The 18263-nt window shown below is 42.0% G+C and overlaps 1 protein-coding gene across 1 annotated transcript; it reads right to left on the bottom strand.

Annotated features, from left to right (window-relative positions):
* Positions 1-2238: 2238 nt before the first annotated feature.
* LOC128771395 (cocaine esterase-like) lies at positions 2239-7523 on the bottom strand. Its single transcript, XM_053886814.1, has 13 exons — positions 7448-7523; positions 6180-6372; positions 5800-5941; positions 4214-4347; positions 3998-4151; positions 3745-3849; positions 3590-3688; positions 3365-3508; positions 3134-3211; positions 2907-3045; positions 2676-2825; positions 2510-2582; positions 2239-2437 (listed from the first exon to the last, which is right to left on the bottom strand). Exons 1-13 carry the CDS (start codon positions 7521-7523, stop codon positions 2239-2241), a joined length of 1686 nt encoding a protein of 561 aa, XP_053742789.1.
* Between the last annotated feature and the right edge of the window lie 10740 nt (positions 7524-18263).

Raw genomic sequence — 18263 nt, 5'->3', positions numbered from 1 at the left:
CTGTCGGAAAACAGGCTCTGTTATAATACATATATATATATATATATATATACAACAGTCTTGCGCTTCAACCTCCTCCTTGTCTTTAGGTACAATGGTAACACAGAAACAAAACTACGTAGTTTTTATAGACGATTTATTTCACCTCAGTGTCAGATTAATCTGATAACCGGCGAGAAATACATGGTTAATTCAAATGTAGAGGCAAAGGGGTTCCGAAAATGTCTTGTTTTTGCAATGCATTTTTCGAGACCTTCAAAACAAGGCAATATGATAATACAACGGCGCCACTTGAGAAAGCAGTTGTTCCACAGGTTCTGTCTCACCTTGACCTTTATACAGATATTCCTGCAGGTTGAGTAACCAAAGTGCTAAACACGCTAAAACAATATGCACCGATCCAACCTGAGTTAGTGTGCATCAGTTTCTATGCCGTGCTGGAGGGTCTGCATCTTAGAGTATGTATGAATGAAGTTAAATAAACTTTACTTACTCAGCAATTCTGCAGCCACATTGAGGAACAGGAGAGTGGAGATGAGGACCGAGGTTTGTTTATTAATAGTTTTCATGTTCGTCTCTGTGCTGCTGCTCTCAGCAACAAGAGGAACTGGTGACTTTCCTGTCCAAAGGCTCACACAATAAAACTTGATCTGCGCTAGTAACCCAACACTATTTTGAGGGGCAGTACAAAGGCCTGTCTGCCTTTAAAGAGATAGAGAACTGAGAAAATCGTTCAGACGTCCAGAGACTTAAAAGGCTGTGCTCTTGTCTTGCGCAACGTCCCGTTATGTAACTTAACATCGACATCCAAATGTGAAGCCCAAGGATCATGCTCCGCTGCAGTGGACAGCTGAGGAAAAGCAGTTTTCTCATATATTCATGGGTCTTTCTCTTAAGTTGTGCATCAGCACTGTCAGTGGAGACTAGAGTGCCTTGGAATATACTGTCACCTTCTGGTCAGCTCTGGGAAGTGAGGAAAAACTTTTTTCAAGGAAGATTGATGACAGATGCGACAGGGAGGAATATAAACCCATTCTGTTGTGGAAACAACAGCAACAAGTAGTGGCTGTAGCATGTATTATACTACATGTATCTATAATTCTCACTGTTCGATCCTCCACAGCATCGATGAGTTGTCTTCTCTGAGCAGATATATTTTCTACTTTTTCATTGAGGCAATGCCTTTTCAAAGTTCAGCTTATGGCACTACTTTCTGATTTGGTGTTTTGCATCTATACTACGGTGGTTATCACTGGCATTGTCGTTGCTAACTAGCCTCCTTCTCTATCTCATTGTCAGCCTCATTTTTCGATCCCACCTTCTTGCTTCTTTGTGTTTCTTCTGTCTTTGATGGAATATTGCTTCTGAATACAGCCATTTTTGTACAATTTGGTATTCACTTCTCAGAAGTTACTGTTTCTGACCTTGTTATTTGGGGTGACATGCAATTTCAAATTCACCATCATACATTTATATAAAATTTGCAAGGTTATTAACAATACCTTTTCAAGTCTTAGTCTCCACCACCTTCCTCTATATTTGAAGTAAAGAAGTAACTTAGGAACTGTAGATATACCTCACGTCTGCCTCTGCATCTGCATGTGTTTTTGCGACTTTAACTACCAACCAGTTCTACCTTTGTTGAAAAGTGCATTTATTCATACGGGAGAAGTACAAAACCCAGTTGGCACCCATCTTCTGACAGTATTTTTGGCACATCGGAGTAGATTTAAAATGTGTGAAATTGCCCGATTCTTTAGATCCACTTCCTTGTATGCTTCATGTTTGTCAACAGGACACTTTCCATTTGGTTCACTGCTAAATGAAAGAGGACTTTTGATAACGTTGGCTTGAAGAAGAAAGTATCCATTTTGCAGATCAATTAAAAAAATGTAAAAAGCCCTGAAGGAAAATGTTACAATATAAGACAATTTTGGGGCATTGAAGATGGGCTGAAGAGTTTCTAGTATCAAGTATGACGGATAAGAAAAATGCTGCGATCATAGCGATCGAGGTCTTCGGGACGAGCCTTTTTCAGTTTTAATAATTGGCCTTTAGTGAAAAATCATTTTGGTTAAAATATGTCTTCGACTGACAGACATTTTGGCATTGAGACATTTTAAAGATTCTGACTTATCCTTTCAGAACATCATGAGTCCAGGTAAAAATGTTATGTAGTCAGTCAACAATTTATTTTAGACTCAACTTTAATAGTGGCAATGAAGAAGCAAAATGACATCACAGCTCATTGTGGTCCTGTTTTCCCTGAGTAGCAGTTGGGTATAGCTCCTGGATCTTCTCTGGAAGAGTCTCAGTCATGAAGATAAAGTGCTCATTCTTGAGGTGATGATCAACCACCTGCTCCTCTGCGATTGCCAGGTATGGTTCCTCTTTGTCGTACTTTGGCCAGTGAACCAGACCCTTCCCATTTGGAGACCTGCATCCAGAGTTTTAGTTTCTGTTCTTCCATTGCATTTTCAATCTCATGTTTCAGCCTTTAATCACTTACCCGGTGCGAGCAAAGTTGGCCCAGTAGCTCATCACGGTTCTGGCTACTTCTTCTTCTTCTACCAAGCAGGGGTCTGGAAACACAAGTCAGGTGACATCTGAAACATTCCTGTAACCACACCAACCACACACACCAAGAAATATTAATATATTTTTCATGGGCTTACCGGGTAATTTAAAATGAGCCTGTGTGAAACAAGATCCAAACACTGAGAAGACTTCATCTCCGTGGTCACTTCCGACAAAGCTTGGCCTTTTTGATTTAAAAAGAGAGTGGATAAACCTGTACTCGTACAGATATACAGGGGCACCGGCATCTGCCAGAATACAGTTCAGCGTCACACATGGCAGTCACACAGCTTGACAATGAAGTTGTATTTCACCGGACGGAGTATTACCTCTGTGAGCATTGGCCGTAACAACAGCTGGAATGTTGAAAAAAAGATCTCCCATGTACCGAGTGAAAGCGTCTCTGTTTTTCACTCGGTCATCAGTGTTTCCCCAGTATTCCTCCAGCACCAGCTCTCTTACTTTGGCCTTACCAATATATAATCAGAAATTGAAAAATCTTGCATCGATACCATGTAAACAGACAGTCAAAGTATCAAAATATAAAACATCTTACATCAGGAAGAAAGACTGACATGGTGTTTGAAACTTCCTCCCGGTCCAGTCCCTCCGTCCAGTTTGAATGTAGAAAGAACTAGTAATGACACAAGTATGAAGATAAAAAATGCATGCAAAATGTGTAGCTCCTTGCTGTAGACTTCTAGAGAATATATGAGTTTATGAATACCCGTCTATTGGCATATTCATTCATAGTTTAAATGGAAGAGTATTGTAGATTCAAACTTACGTTTGGCATCAAATAGCCGCCCTCATCACTGTTAACTCCTGTGATGAATGGCTTCTTTTGAAGTTCGTGATTCTTATACAGCTGTTGCACAGATTGTGTCAGAAAGTGTCCATCCGTGACTACAGGATAGCCTAAAGTTAGATCCTTGAGAAGAAAGTGGATTGTTGTGACATGACTATGGAAATCACACACGTCTCTCCAGCAATTTCATTATCAAAGCCTTACCTTGACAAGGGTGTTGATTGTATCCATATCCAGGTTCTTCATACAGTCTGCGATCTTCTGAGTGGATTCAACACTACATCCTGACTTGTTTGCGATAATCTGGGAACACACAAATCATTTGCTCCAAATCCAAGTTATGTGTATTGACGACTCACCTGAGTCATTGCAAGAGAGTTCTCTTGGACAAGAGATGCCATCGCAGCAGTGCCGCTCTCAGCAATCGCTTTGTGGAACAGGCCCTCAGTCAATGGTGAGAGAAGCTGTCCAGAAAACACATGAAAGGGGAGTTCACTCTGTAGCTATAAATTCATTAGTGAAGGCGTACTTCTGACATGACATTTAAATTGGACGCACAGACACAAAGAGCATATGAAAAGGAGCCAAGCTGGATCTCACAATGGACCTTACCAAAAGGGACACGCTCACTCCACCAGCAGACGCCCCGAATATGGTGACTGAGTTAGAGGCTCCTCCAAAGTTGTGAATGTGCTCCTGGACCCACTTCAGGGCCTGCACTTGGTCCAGCATGCCCCAGTTTCCTGCCATGTGCTCGTCACCAGTGCTGGATTGTTGATATGCAAACTCTTAATCCATCAATACAGTATGCATATACGCATGACTCACCTCAGAAAGCCAAGGAGTCCCAAGCGGTACTGGATTGATACTAGAACCACATTCTCATAGGCTGCCAGGGCAGATCCATCATAGGATGAAGCTGCGCCCATTGTCAAGCCTCCTCCATGGATCCACACCATGACCTAAGGATAGAAGAGCAACATTTTCAGATATTGCATGCTGGTTAGAGAGAGGGGGCAAGCACCAAAATGTCCACCAAAGTCATTCTTTCTTCTGTTTTATCTTTTTAGAAATATTAGAAAAAAGAAAACAAAAACACGTTTCATAAGATCTTGAATAACTTCTAAATGTTTAAACCAGAAATAATATTGTAGCCACTTGCTTGTTTTGATTATTTAGTTTAGAATGCAGAAACAGTTCGAACATTGACTGATACTGAAACTTAAAGGGATTTTTTTCTCTTCCCTATTTCTGAAAACTGAGAGTATTTCTCAAATAATCCGAAACTGTTTGACTGCATTTACTGAAAGTATTTCTTGAGTCAGTAAAAAAAAAAAAAGCTTTCAAACTCACGCAGGGTATAAAAGTAAACAGACTGATGAGCAGGAATAGCTGAGTCACTCTTTTGAACTAATACTAAAAACCTAAAAGTATTTCTTTCTTCTGTTTTTATCCTTTGTTTGCTTGACCCTATTTTTCTGAAAACTAAAGGTATTTGTCAAGCAAGTACAAATGATCTGTTTTAAGCGCAGTCGTGTATGAGTTGTATAGTTGTCATTACTGAAAACCAAAAGTATTTCTTTCTTCTGTTATCCTTATCCTTGTCTACTCAACCTTATTTTTCTGAAAACAAAATATTTCTCAAGCAAGTAGAAAAACAACTGTATGAGTTGGATAGCTGTGTCATTTGAACTATTACCAAAACTCAGTGTTTCTTTCTACTGTTTTATCTTTTTTGAAATACTTGGAAAAAAAGAAAAAAAAACATGTTTCATAAGCTCTTAAATAACTTCTAAATGTTCACAGAAAACAATGAAAGCAAAGCGAACATAAGTGTCGACCACCGTTCTAGAGGTTGTAACCAGAATGCAGTGATGTTTTTCTTTGTGTGTGAGCGATGAATAACAGATAATGAATCACAAAGACAGAGAGTTGGAATTTATCTGGCTACTTGCTTGTCTCCATTGATGCAGAAGCAGATTTTCTGTTGCATTAGATGGACAAGCTGTTGTAATGAATTGTGATATTGAATGGGATCGAATAACATTATCCAGAAATGGAATCGTAAGACCAATGAAGATGCACAGCCCTATGTGGCTGAGGGTTATAAATACAAAAGGGAAACATGTGGCCCAGGGCTGCTCCAGTGTTTTATGCCTAACGCAAACTGAAGACACCATCCTGGTACCTTAACAATGGATGTCCTCTGGAATACTTTCTAAGCAGGTGCCTGAATGCTGTCTATGGAAAGAAAGCCTACAGAGAATAGGGGACTGAGGCAAGGATTCTGATGCTTCCCAAAAACCCATCACTGATGAAGTGTTCCACTGTATCTGCGGGGTGCATTTTATCCATTCACAAGAGACAAAGTGACAAGCAAGAATCAAGTGGCGAGTAATGGGAAGTTTTCTCACCGGGAGTTTGGCATCTTTAGGTCTGGTTGCAGGTGTGTAGATGTTCAGGTAAAGACAGTCTTCGGAGACTTCTGGTATTTCCACTTTAAATCCCAAAATCCTAACAATCATGTCCATACTGAGTTCTCTGTCTTGAATACACCTGAAACAGAAAGATTTGCGTGACGCACAAGTCTCTAAAAATTGGTCAATGATGTCATCAGAATGGGCAGGGGGTCAGTGCAGAACATGCTGCATGCTGAAGACAGTGGCGACGCTTGCTTTTGACAGAAACTGGGACCGGAAAATTCTTGTCTTAAAGGATCTAGAAAGTTGTCGAGTTGGTAAGACACATGAATATTATGCTTGACATAATAGGCATGCCAATGATTCCTTCTCACATGGGAGGCTGTTTGGTGGCATCTCTTACTCCCTCCCATCCTTCCACAGCCTGAGGTGCAGCCAGTCTCAGTGCAGGGCCCACGGGGGGTTTTGCAAAGGGGACACCCAGGAAGGAATGAACCTTATTCTCTGTTCCCTTCACGGTCAACAGTTCGCCCCTCAGGCTTCCCAGCTTGGTGTGGACCACAGGTGCTGTTGGGAAACAGGCAATATATCAGCATTTTAAACACACAAAATAAGCATGATTTTAAAACTAGAAAGTCAAGTGTCAAGGTCAAGTTCCAGCAACTGAATCTGTCATTGCACATGATCATGCAGACAGAGTGTTGAAGATTGAGGCATATGTGTTTCCGTCCTGGTGATGTTCAAAAAGGGTAAGCAGGACCCCTAGTCTCCATGGAGAGGGACTGGCCTACCAGTCATTTCACCAATCTTACACTATAAAAGAAACATGGACAGTTTTATATCAGGGAGTGTCAGTATGTTCGATGTCACTCGGACAAAGGTTCTGACTTTCGACTGCCTTGGTTATTTATTCATACCTACAATAAATCATTTGTCAAATGACACCAATACTCAATTTGATAAGATAAAAGTTCAGCTCTCACTCCTCATCTGACCTGCATGCAATATACCACAGCGCTCCATGAAAGTGCTACATTTTCATGAGGTATTTGGGAGTCCATACACAGTTTATTTGTCTGATGGTCTGTATGTATCAAGACTGATCTGACGTTAGAGTGTCATGCACGACTCGATCTAGTGAAACGAACCCTTCGATTTGCACCTCCGCATTTGTCCATGATCTCAATTCACTCCGATTTTTATTGTTTTCAGTTGCGCTTGTTAACAGTAATGGCTGTGACCAAGAATCACTCCATCCAAGCAGCAGCGCCCATAGACTTGCAACAGTCATTGGTGCCCGTTTCAGGCACCCTGTGGCACCCCTAGTGGCGCGTACTAAGTGTGTCAGGTCGGTTATTCAGGCTCCTTTTGGCAGTACTTTAATAGCTAACTACATGAGACGAACCAACACTGACTGTTAGCTGGAAACACGCCAAAACACAAAGGCTACTTTGCAAGTCCAACGCATGTCTGTAAGGAGCCTGTCGCGCATCCGGCAACTTCTCATCTCAAACATATTCATTTCTGTTACAACTTTTCATGTTTATTATTTTACCTGTGGTGGCACGGGCCATTGTAATCGCTGCGACTCCATTTGGTGTGATTCCAGGAAAAGATGTTAAATGAACATTCCATTACTTACCCTGCATTTCTGTGGCATGAGACAGCAATAGAAGAGTGGAGATGAGGAACAGGGTTTGTTTCAAGACAGTCTTCATGGTGGTCTCTGTGCTGCAGTTCTCAGTACTTTACAACACAGAGGATCGACAATCTTCCTGGAGTCCTGGAGACTGGCACAAAGGTGCCACTTGAGCCAGCATTATAGTGAGGAGCAGTGCAAAGGTCTCTCTGCCCGCAGACACCTCCGCCTTGCATTCAGGTTCAAAAACTGTCTTCAGTCTTACACAATATCCTGTCATACCTGTATCCTATAACTGACTCCAGATATGTTGTGTCACCTTGTTAGTTTCATTGTGACAATTAATGTATTCAACAGGGATGTTTACAAAATTAAACCTTATAATTCCAAGCCCAAGTTTGTCAGTCACTGGACTGTGGTCCACCTGAGGGTTTATTGTCTCTTGCGTCACTGCAGTTTTAAAAGATACTTACAGTGGCACCTGGATCTACAGTGTACATTGGTACAGTAGGTGACAGTGTTGCATTAAGGACATATGGGTCGAGGAACTGAGCTGGGGTTTCATGATGAAGGGAGCGTCTGACGAGGCATACACTGTGTTTTACTGCGAAGGAAATTAACACGGAAGTTGGCGCAAGTTTCAAGTAGTTTCAAAGAGCCATGATGAACGATTAAAAGAGTTCCCCGCTGAAAACAGAGCCGTGTTTCTAACCACTACTTTAATGTACCTGTTCCACTTAGGACGGACATGGTACCACACATATGAGTCACGATGACTTTTATATCTGATTTGACTTGACCCTGAAACCACTGACAGACTGTAGAAGTTGAAAGAAAACAAACTGACCTATGTAATAAAACTTCGTTGATAGGGCACACAGGGAGCACATTATCAACATAAGAACATTTAAAGATAAACTAAGGTTGCAGTTTTTCTTTTGAGCTGAACTTTTCCTGTTTGTATCCTTGAAGTGACCCCAAAAGATCTCACCCATTACTGCACCGCTTACCAATCTCACATACTACTGATGTCAAGTACATTCACTCTAGCAGGTGTGGTTGACTGACCTCATGGTTCACTGGCTTGGACGCCCATTAGTCTAACCAGAAATTAATAATTCAAAAAGGGACAGAAACGCTCTTGTTACCTCTGTCAAGGAGGTGATGGTTCTGACAGCCTTCTTTGTCTGTGCTCCAAACAACAGGATAAGTTATGGATGATATGTTTACATTTTCAGGAATAGAGTAGAATGGGACAAGAAATAATGACCGAGTTTTGAGAGTGATCCGTGTCACCATCCGGTTCAAGGAATTTTTAGAGCTTTACAGTAATGCAAGTTTTTGTGTGTACTGAAATAGCTCATTTGGGAGCGTTAGACTGAAGGTCCCTATTTCAATCCTTGGTTTTGCAGTCACATGGTATCGCTTTCATTTTCACGTGATCTGCCAAGGAGGTTATCGTTTTTGAAGAATACTTTGTCAGTGGGCAGTTGTGTTTGAAGTGGACTGAAGCTGCTTGGCGGAGGTTTACTCTCTCCAAGTGCTTTCATTTTAGGTGATGTTTGTGTTCAGTTAAAAAAGGTGTGCATACAGTAATCTATCACAAATGCAACACATTTAAGAACAATCTTTAATAGAGGGAATAAATGGCATCACAGCTCTTTGTGGTCCTGTTTTTCGGTCGTCTCGGTCATGAAGACAAAGTTGTCTCTTCTGAAGTGATTCTCCACGACTGGCACTTCATCAAATGCAAGGTAGGCTTCCTCTTTGTCGTACTTTGGCCAGTGAACGAGACCCCTCCCATTTGGAGACCTGCATGCACAGAAAATGATGCGGTTGTTTGGCGTCTGAGGTTATAAGTTTTGACTTGAATCTTACCCGGTGCGAGCAAAGTTGGCCCAGTAGCTCATAATGTCTCTGTTAGACTGTTCCTCATCTCCTGGGCAGGGATCTGGGGACACCGTTGACTAATGTGGTAACCACATCCTACCACAGGTAGGATAGGAGTAATCCACACTGGGCTCACCAGGCAGTTTGACGTAAGTGTCTGCGAAACAGTATCCAAACACTGAAAAAACCTCATCTCCGTGATCACTTCCTGACTTCAAAAATGAAAGCGGATACCTGAACTCATAAAAGTATGTGGGGGCACCGGCGTCTGCAAGAAAGCAGATGAGCATCTGACACAGTTCAGTTATGTTTGGTCCAGCATGCCCCAGTTTCCTGCCATGTGCTCATCACCAGTGCTGCATTGTAGATGTTTATTCTGGTCAGTTTTGAAGTCAGGTCATTGCTGTGGGGTGTGATTGAAGCATGTATGTGTTCTTCGTCCTGGTTACCTTAGAAAGCCAAGGAGTCCCAGGCGGTACTGGATTGACACCACAACTACATTCTCATAGGCTGCCAGGGCAGATCCATCATACATTGACGCTGAGCCCATTACAAAGCCCCCTCCATGGATCCAGACCATGACCTGCCCAGACAAGAGCTGCTCTGTCAAACAGGCCAATTCTTGCATCCAGTTTCATTTTATATGAAATGAAGTTTGCTCATGTGGTCCTTAACAAACTTCACGCTTTAGGTACCAAAGCAGCAAAATTGCAACAGGCAACATTGCAGCATTTTTTTTTTTTTTTTTTTTTGAACACCAGGGTTTTATTTAGTTTGGAAAAACAATCTTGTTTCTTGCTTTAAAAGAGAGACTTGGGAGGAAGCCAAGAAACCCCAGTGATGACAAGATCAAGTCGTCTCGCACTAGTCTTCACCACATTGCAGCATTTTAAACAAGGTAAGCTGCAAATAGGAAGCCGGTTGAAAAATGTCGTTTGAAAAATCCTAAAATAAAAATAATAGACTTAGAATTTCTTTATTGTCATTGCACAAAAACAAATCACTATATTGTGGCAACGAAATTTCGGTCTGAGGCCTCCGGTTTCCAAAAACAAAACTATATGTCCATAAATAAATAAATATTAGATAAATACTAGTCCAGAAGATGTAAAAATAAACAAATAAACAGTATTGCAGCTACTGTCTAACATTCAGCAGCCTGACAGCACCAGGAACGAAACTGTTCCTGAATCTGGTGGTTCTGCATCAGATGCTACGGAACCATCTGCCAGATGGCAGGAGGGAGAACAGTGCATACTGGGGATGAGTAGAGTCCGCGATGATCGGGGGTCCTGATTATTTTCTCCGCTGTCCTCACCACCCTCTGCAGAGACTTCCAGTCTCATGCATTGCAGCTCCCAGACCAGACGGAGATGCAGCTGGTCAGCAGGCTCTCGATTGTCCCTCTGTAGAAGGTGGTCAGGATGAGGGTGGGCAGGGAAGCTCTTCTCATCCGCCGCAGGAAGCGCAGACGCTGCTGTGCCTTCCTATTTTTCAGGTGTTAAAAAAAAAATAAAACATGGAAATAGTGGCTGATGTTCGCGAGAGATGAGGAAGAGTACAACCGCTTTGAAGCAACAGCCAACCGTAGTGGCATTAAAGTTCAATATTTCATTGAATGAACTCTTGCACCTAAAGGGTTAAGTTTGAGTCACTGGGAGAAAGCCCAGAAAGGCGAAAGAACAATGTTTGTTTCAGTTGTAAACATTGAGCTGATGTAATAGGTGGCATGGGATTGCTGCAATCCTAAATCTACTGTTTTTCCTGACTCTTCCTAAACATCCTGAAATGATATCGTTGTTGCTCATGATCCCTAAACTCATCGGAAGAGGTCCATTGCATGGTTTGAGCCACTTTCCCTGACATAAGGATAGTGTTTATATCGGGAGTGTCAGTGTGTGAGATGTTACTTGGTCAAAGGTGCTGAGTTTATACGTCACATGTTGTTCTCAGTAGCACTAGCTAAAAGCAGTGGCCCATTCCAGCACCCTTAGGGATCCCCAGTGAGGTGTCCCAAGAAATGCTCTGGGTCAGATTATTATACTGGATATTCAGGCTCCTTCTGGTGGTGGAACCCAACCAACCCCCTCTGGTGGACATGCACAAAAACAGATCCATCTCCCGGGAAAGGCGACTTTACCGGGCCGACATGTTTGTAGCAAGCTTGTCATGTACTCCTCAACTTCTTCTTGTTTTATTGTGCATGTACCATGGGTTAAAATATTGTATCACATCTGTTAAAATGTTTTTCATAAATATATTTTTTGTCAGCCTTGGCTCGATTTTGTCGTGAAAACTCTCATTGACTTGCGTTAGAAGTTCAATTCACTTTTGTCTACTCACCCTGCGTTTCAGCAGCATCACAGAACAGCAGAAGAGTGGAGAAGAGGAGCAGGGTTTGTTTGGAGACCGTCTTCATGGGGGTCTCTGAGCTGCAGCTCTCGGTATCTGATAACAAGATCGTTCGACGCGCTTCCCTTCAGAGACTCTCACAAAGGAGTGTGAAGCGAAGGGCAGTGCAAAGGTCTTCCCATGTCCATACGCAAGGCTTAAACATCTGTGTCAGTCTTATGCAACATCCAGGTATGTACTGTAACAGATATGTTTTGGAAAAGACAAGTTGTTTTTAAGTGATTTTTTTTTTAAAACGTCATTTTGCGTCCTGACGTGGTATGGGAGCTTCCCGCCAGCTCAGAATCTCTTGGAGAAACTTGACCTGGAAGAGGAAGTGCTCCGTGGCTCACACTGACCACATGTGGCTGGTTTGGGGAATTGCTTATTGTGTTTTACCAATTCAGGTTAAAAATAAATTATATTAAAAATAATTCTCAAACACATTTAAATATACCAAAACATTGACAAAAAAATAATCAATTCCAAATGAATACTTTCTTCGTGGCTTCTGCCACTCTACACGGTTAGTGTTGCATTAATAGTTAATAGTTTTTGCTTGATTCATGCGTCTGATTGTACTACATGATACTGATACTCAATTTGCTAAGGACTTAATTTTGGTCATTCCTGGTTGATAATAAGAATTGTATAATCTTGACGAGAGCACCTCCTAGTGGTGGACATATTTTAGTCACTCATTTTGGACAATATTATTTATCTTATATATTTATTTATGTGGTTGTTTTTATATTTGTGATAGTTGTTTTGACCTATTTTAGGTTTTAGTTTCGATTCCCGATGTTGCCAAACGGAACTGTAATGCACTTTATCACCATTCCACTTTTTATTTATTTATTTTTATTATTATCCCATTGAAACACTAGTCTCTCACACACACACCTCAGCATGGTTAAAGTAAATTAAAGGTGTTAATGACTGAACAAGGATCAACTGCAAAAAGTAGAAACAGGAAGGAACTCTCAAAAACAAGCCCAAGCCCAGTGAGTAAAGCACTGATAAATCAATTTCCTTCACTCTTACGCTTTTTCCTTGGTAAATATTGAATTGAATAATCATTTATATATTATTTGATCTTGCCAAGACACGAATTGTGGCCTGTTCCCATGATGGTAATAATTATTTTCTGAATATGTTTGCATTCCATATAGTAAAACATGTTGAGAATATTCAATTTTACATTTTTTTGGGGTTCAAATTTGGGGTTTACATAAATGGTTGAGTGTTATGATCAGAACACAAGCAACATTAATGATTGATGGACTAACCCCAGAAGTTCAGGCTCCCATCACTGGGAGAAAGTGCAGTTAAAAGGCCTTTTTCGGGCACGATTGTACATGTTTTGCCTTTTGTGTCGCCCTGTAACATGGTACACAGAAGAGCTCAGATCAAGTTTGTGACAGACACAACTTGTACGACACTGTGAAGAGCTTTGACTCGGCCTGTGATGTTTATTGTGCTTCATTCATCTTCAGGTGTTAAAAATATTAGTTTCTTCCTGTAGCTCTCAGGTGTTCGGGAATCATGGATGATGGACGTTATTCACACTGTAAAAACATTTTCACAATATATACAGTCTGTCCATCCACTGTCTCTGGAATAGCCCCACCTCCACCATTGATACACGTGAGACAGCTCCTCTCCACAGCACAGTTGAGGCGCTAGAAGTCACAGAAAAGCAATTTAGGAGCCTTAAATTGATATGTAATTTGTGACATATTACAATTCTACTGGATGAAGGGACCCATTCTAACAAGAGGACGTCGAGTGTCGGGTCCTTGGTGGCTCTTACCTCTGTGATTAAATGTGGCTTTGTCATTCAGGAAAATGGTTTTATGTTCATTTTCCTCCGGTGTGAGTTACACTTTCAGACTTTCTTTTTTTTTCTTCTTCTTCTCTGCTCTGCTCTGAATTTCTTGGGGTTTGAAGCCGTCCAGGCCGAGGTGGTTTGTTTCCTATGAACTCTGGTTTCCTCCCACCATTCAAAAAAAGACACACAGCTTATACGCTGATTCTCCCACTGTTTGAGTGGTTATATGAAGAAAGGGAGGCCTGTCTAAGGCCCCCCTGCAACCCCCCTCTTCCCCCCACACGGTCATAATTTATCAGCGCCTTGTTATATCACATCATGCACATGCTGTGGGAACCCTGGCAGTTTCAGAAAATGCAAAACAGCATTCGACACTTTCAGCTGCGACTGCAACTCGGCAGCATAAACCCAGAGTTAAGGCTGTTATATAAGACCAGGGGCCCAGCTTTTCGACTTGCACATGCAAAACTTTAATATTATGTTAATAATGTCATTCCTTCAGTGGGAAAAGTCGACTAAATAAAATCTATTTCTGCCACTTTTCGAAAACAAAACTTTCATGTACTATTATTATTATCATTATTATTACTATTATTATTACTATAATTTAGTTGTATGAATGAGCGTTCAACTGCTTTCATTAATTATTATTGTGACTACTGGCAAAGTGGCACACAACACAAATTCAACATTACAGTGTTTATTCATAAAAAAGAAAATCATAATTCTAAATTTTAATGGAATGAGATGGTGAAAAGGACATGGGGACAATAGGGATTTTTAACTGAAAAAATTCAAAAAGACAGCAGAAGCTGTCACTGTCCACAATTGAATATATTTTATTTAATAAATATATTATAATAAATAATCTATTATTATAGATCATCATGTATTGAAGTGAAAAACTGCATTTATTTTCAAAACAGAGAGACAATTTCATTCAGATTTTCTGGTGAATAATGGCATTATAAAAGAAATAGTTGAATAAATGTGAGGGAAAATGTGAAATTCAACTTCCCCACTATTTTCTTCGGCTGCGTCCATTTTTTTTTTTTGATCAAAAGTGTTGATGCATTCCTTTAACTCGGCGAGATGAGTCACTCTTGATTCGATTTCCAGACTCACGTGGAGAAAACTGCTGGACTTCGCCTCCACGTGAACCCGTCATGAGAGAAGGAAGGTTTTCCAAACAAAATCAGCCGCTTTATATTAGATCACGGCATTAGCAGCGCTTCCCTGCAGACCTCATTACCCCCCGTCAGGTGGGGTGTTGGATTATTATCAGATTATGAAGCTGGAGCACCAAAAAAAAGTTAATCTTCTGGATCATGTTGATGGGGAAATCAGCTGTGAGGCTCTCAAGATGCGATAATTTGGATCCTGCTTTATCTGATGTGATCACAGGTTGTATTGAAGAGCCTCCTCTCTGTCCCCCTGAGCTTTCTGCTGCATGAAGCTCCGACAACCACCAGGTGGTGATGAGCTCCACCGTTCAACCTTTGGCTCTAGTCTCCTACTTGAGGTCTGTCAGGTCACACAGGGGTCTGTCCTGGGTCCCCTACCTTTGTCACCATTCGGAAATTCTCATGCTTCTTCCTTTCCCATCTTCTCGTTTTCCCAGCAGCAGAGCCAATCTCAACCTTCAGTTCAGGTCTGCAACATCTCAACTCAACCGTGAGAAGACTGAGCTTCTACTGTAGCCACCAAAAGCATCACTAGATCTGCCTCAACAGTGTGAATATGGACCCTTGTTTTTGCTTCTCTTTATCATGTCCACATCTAACTCGGGCGGCTTCAGCCAGGACACTTCCTTCAGCTTCCCCTTGTGCCCTTGACAACTCAGTTTATATGAAGTCAACCAGAGAACTTCGGCTTCTCCCTTCAGGGGCGGCCACAGCGGATCATCCTCTTCCATCTCACCCTGTCCTCTGCTTCCTCTTCTCTCAAACCTACAAACCTCACGTCCTCCTTTACCACCTCCATCAATCTCCTCTTTGGCCTTCCTCTCCACCTTCTGCCTGGCAGTTCCAACCTCAACATCTTCCTACCAATGGACTGGCTCTCTCTCCTCTGTACATGTCCAAACCATCTCCATCTAGCCTCTCTGACTTGGTCTCCTAAACACCTGAGCACATGTGCTGTCCCTCTGATCTACTGCTTCCTGATCCTATCCATCCTGCTCACTCCCAGAGAGAACCTCACCATCTTCATCTCTGCCACCTCCAGCTTTGCCTCCTGTCTTCTCCTCAGTGCCACTGTTTCCAAACCATACAACATTGCTGGCCTCACCACCTCAGTACACTTTCCCTTTCATCCTTGCTGACACCCTTTTGTCACACATCACACTTTTCTCCAATGATTCCATCCTGCCTGCACCCGCTTCTTCACCTCTTTCTCACACTCTCCATGGTCCTGGACAGTTGAGCCTCAGTACTTAAAATCCCCCACCTTCTTTATCTCTGCATCCTGTAACTTCACCTGTCCACTTGGCTCCCTCTCATTCACACACATGTATTGCGTCTTACTGCGGCTAACCTTCATTCCTCTCCTTTCTAAGGCAAACCTCCACCTCTCGAGCTGGTCTTCCACTTGCTCCCTGCTCTCACTACAGATCACAATGTCATCTGCAAACATCATTGTCCAAAATTTGAAATTGCACTTCAGTTCTTCTTGACACCATGTGACTTTAAAGACAGACAGCTAGCTCATTCTAGGTGAGCTCACGGCTGGGTAACAACTGTGGGTGACTGTGAGAACGAGGTGAAGAAGAATGTCAATGAAAAATAAGCTCTTAAATTGAAAGGTAAAAGAGCCAGCACAATTTTAACAAAATGGCGGAGCAGTTTTTTTCTTAAACATGAGATTTTCCTATTACACAAACTGCTGCTCTCCTCTCAGTTAAGCTGTACTTTAAACTTCACGCTCTAATGAGCAGGAACCTTATTTGGAAAGTTGCTGAGCTACAGCACCGCGGGGGGTCCTTGACATTCTTTGCGGGGGATCTTAAGAAAACGTAATTGCATATTCAGGACGATAGCTGACATTTTTGCACTTTTTTTTTGGCGTGTGATCTGAAGGTGTCGAGGGTCATTGAGCACTCACTTATTTTTGGCGGAGCATTCCAGACCCCCACGATCCTCCTTTATTCGGAAAATTGAAAGTCTAGTTGAAAAATTGAGCGTCATGCAGGGTGAGTTCAGAAACAGGACGTGAAGTTCCGCAGACTTGAGAGTGAGGGAAAAGAAAAAAGAAAAAAAATGGAAATAGTTGATGAATTTTAGCTAAAAAAAAGAGCTGTTTTTTCGCTCTTCTGATACATATTTTCATGCCAAATTTGAAAGTCAAAATGGGCCCATAGGTCTATTTCGTCCAGAGTTACTTGCGTCTGGAATGGATCTCGGCATTAAACAGCGGGATGATGGGGACACCCTGGAAAGGTGGCCAGTCCAAGGCAAGGTCTATGAGCACAATGATCACCCCCTTTTTGGAAAAATATTCTCCGAATTTGTTTGTGGGAAGACATCTTGTAAACAATCCCACTGAGGCAGGTACACAGAAAGTCAAAAGGATTTGAACCCCCAACCCCCTTGTAGAGATCGGAAATCCATCATTTGGCACTACAACACCAAAGGATCGCAGGAGCACTGCGGTGTAGCCAAACTACAAGCCCGGCACACGTGCACGGCATGGCTTTTTTCTTGTTTCTGAGCTCGTCGCACATTCGTCTTGTTTGAGCCGCGATAATAGAATAACTCTGCCGTTCATTCGATCAGTTGGCAGAAAATCACATTGTGTCTGTGCAGCGGTCACACGTGTCTGTTGAAAACCTGCAGCCAGAGAGAGCTCCCTCCAGGGGGTCAGACTTGGTCCTTAGCACAACATTGGTCAGTGTTTTAGATGTTCCTCTGTCTGTGAACATGATGTCTCACCACAGCTAATTTTAGCCTTTTATTATCTCCATATTATCAAGTCAATACTGCATATAAATACACAGCCAGGTGTGACTTCTCCTTCACCTTCCCTAACTCGTGTTCTTATTCTTCTCCTCATCGGTTGCTCTTCTTCATCTCCAACATCCTTGGTCCAACACTGCCTCACCTCTCCATCTGGCCTCCATAACTTTGTCTCCAAACATGACATTGTCTTGCTGATGTTGGCGTCCAGGCACACCATGAGGCACACTCTGGTTTGTCTCTTTGAACCATATGTGGTCATGATAGCAACACTTTCATTCTGCCTTAAATCAATATGAAGTTGAATTTTCAAATGTACAAGTAACATCCGACATACGACCTGCTCAACTTACATCCACCTGTACGTACGACCACGGCCTGCAGATGCTTTTTTTTTACGTAGCAGCTCGGCATCACGTACGACAGTTACGGCAGCACAGTATCCCAGCATCTCACTCTCACACAGCCATCTACCATTACAGTTGTACCTATAACCCTTGCGTCGGCTATTTTGAATGGCATTCCACTTGGTCCAATCTGACTTACAACTGGCTGGTTGGAACCGATCCCGCTCGTAAGTCGGATGTTACTTGTGTTGAAAACTCTTATAAGTTATTTAATTATTGTCATAACCAGATTTGGCCTCCGGACCATGACTTTGATTTGACCTGCACTGTTCCAAGTGGTGCATGACTACAGTATATTAAACAATGCAAAGGTGGTTATTATTACCTGCCGTTTATCTCTGAGTATG

Source organism: Synchiropus splendidus, chromosome 14, assembly GCF_027744825.2.
Source record: "Synchiropus splendidus isolate RoL2022-P1 chromosome 14, RoL_Sspl_1.0, whole genome shotgun sequence".
Taxonomy (NCBI): Eukaryota; Metazoa; Chordata; class Actinopteri; order Syngnathiformes; family Callionymidae; genus Synchiropus; species Synchiropus splendidus.
The sequence above is the reverse complement of the archived record's forward strand: the minus strand, read 5'-3'. Positions and strand labels throughout refer to the sequence as shown.

Excerpts from the sequence above, each read along its gene's own strand:
- LOC128771395 (XM_053886814.1), bottom strand. The coding sequence starts at position 7,523 with ATGAAGACTGTCTTGAAACAAACCCTGTTCCTCATCTCCACTCTTCTA. Across the intron at positions 3,850-3,997 it reads GAGTGAGCGTGTCCCTTTTG|CTTCTCTCACCATTGACTGA; the intron begins GTAAGGTCCATT and ends TTTTCTGGACAG. Across the intron at positions 2,583-2,675 it reads GGCTCATTTTAAATTACCCG|ACCCCTGCTTGGTAGAAGAA; the intron begins GTAAGCCCATGA and ends TTGTGTTTCCAG.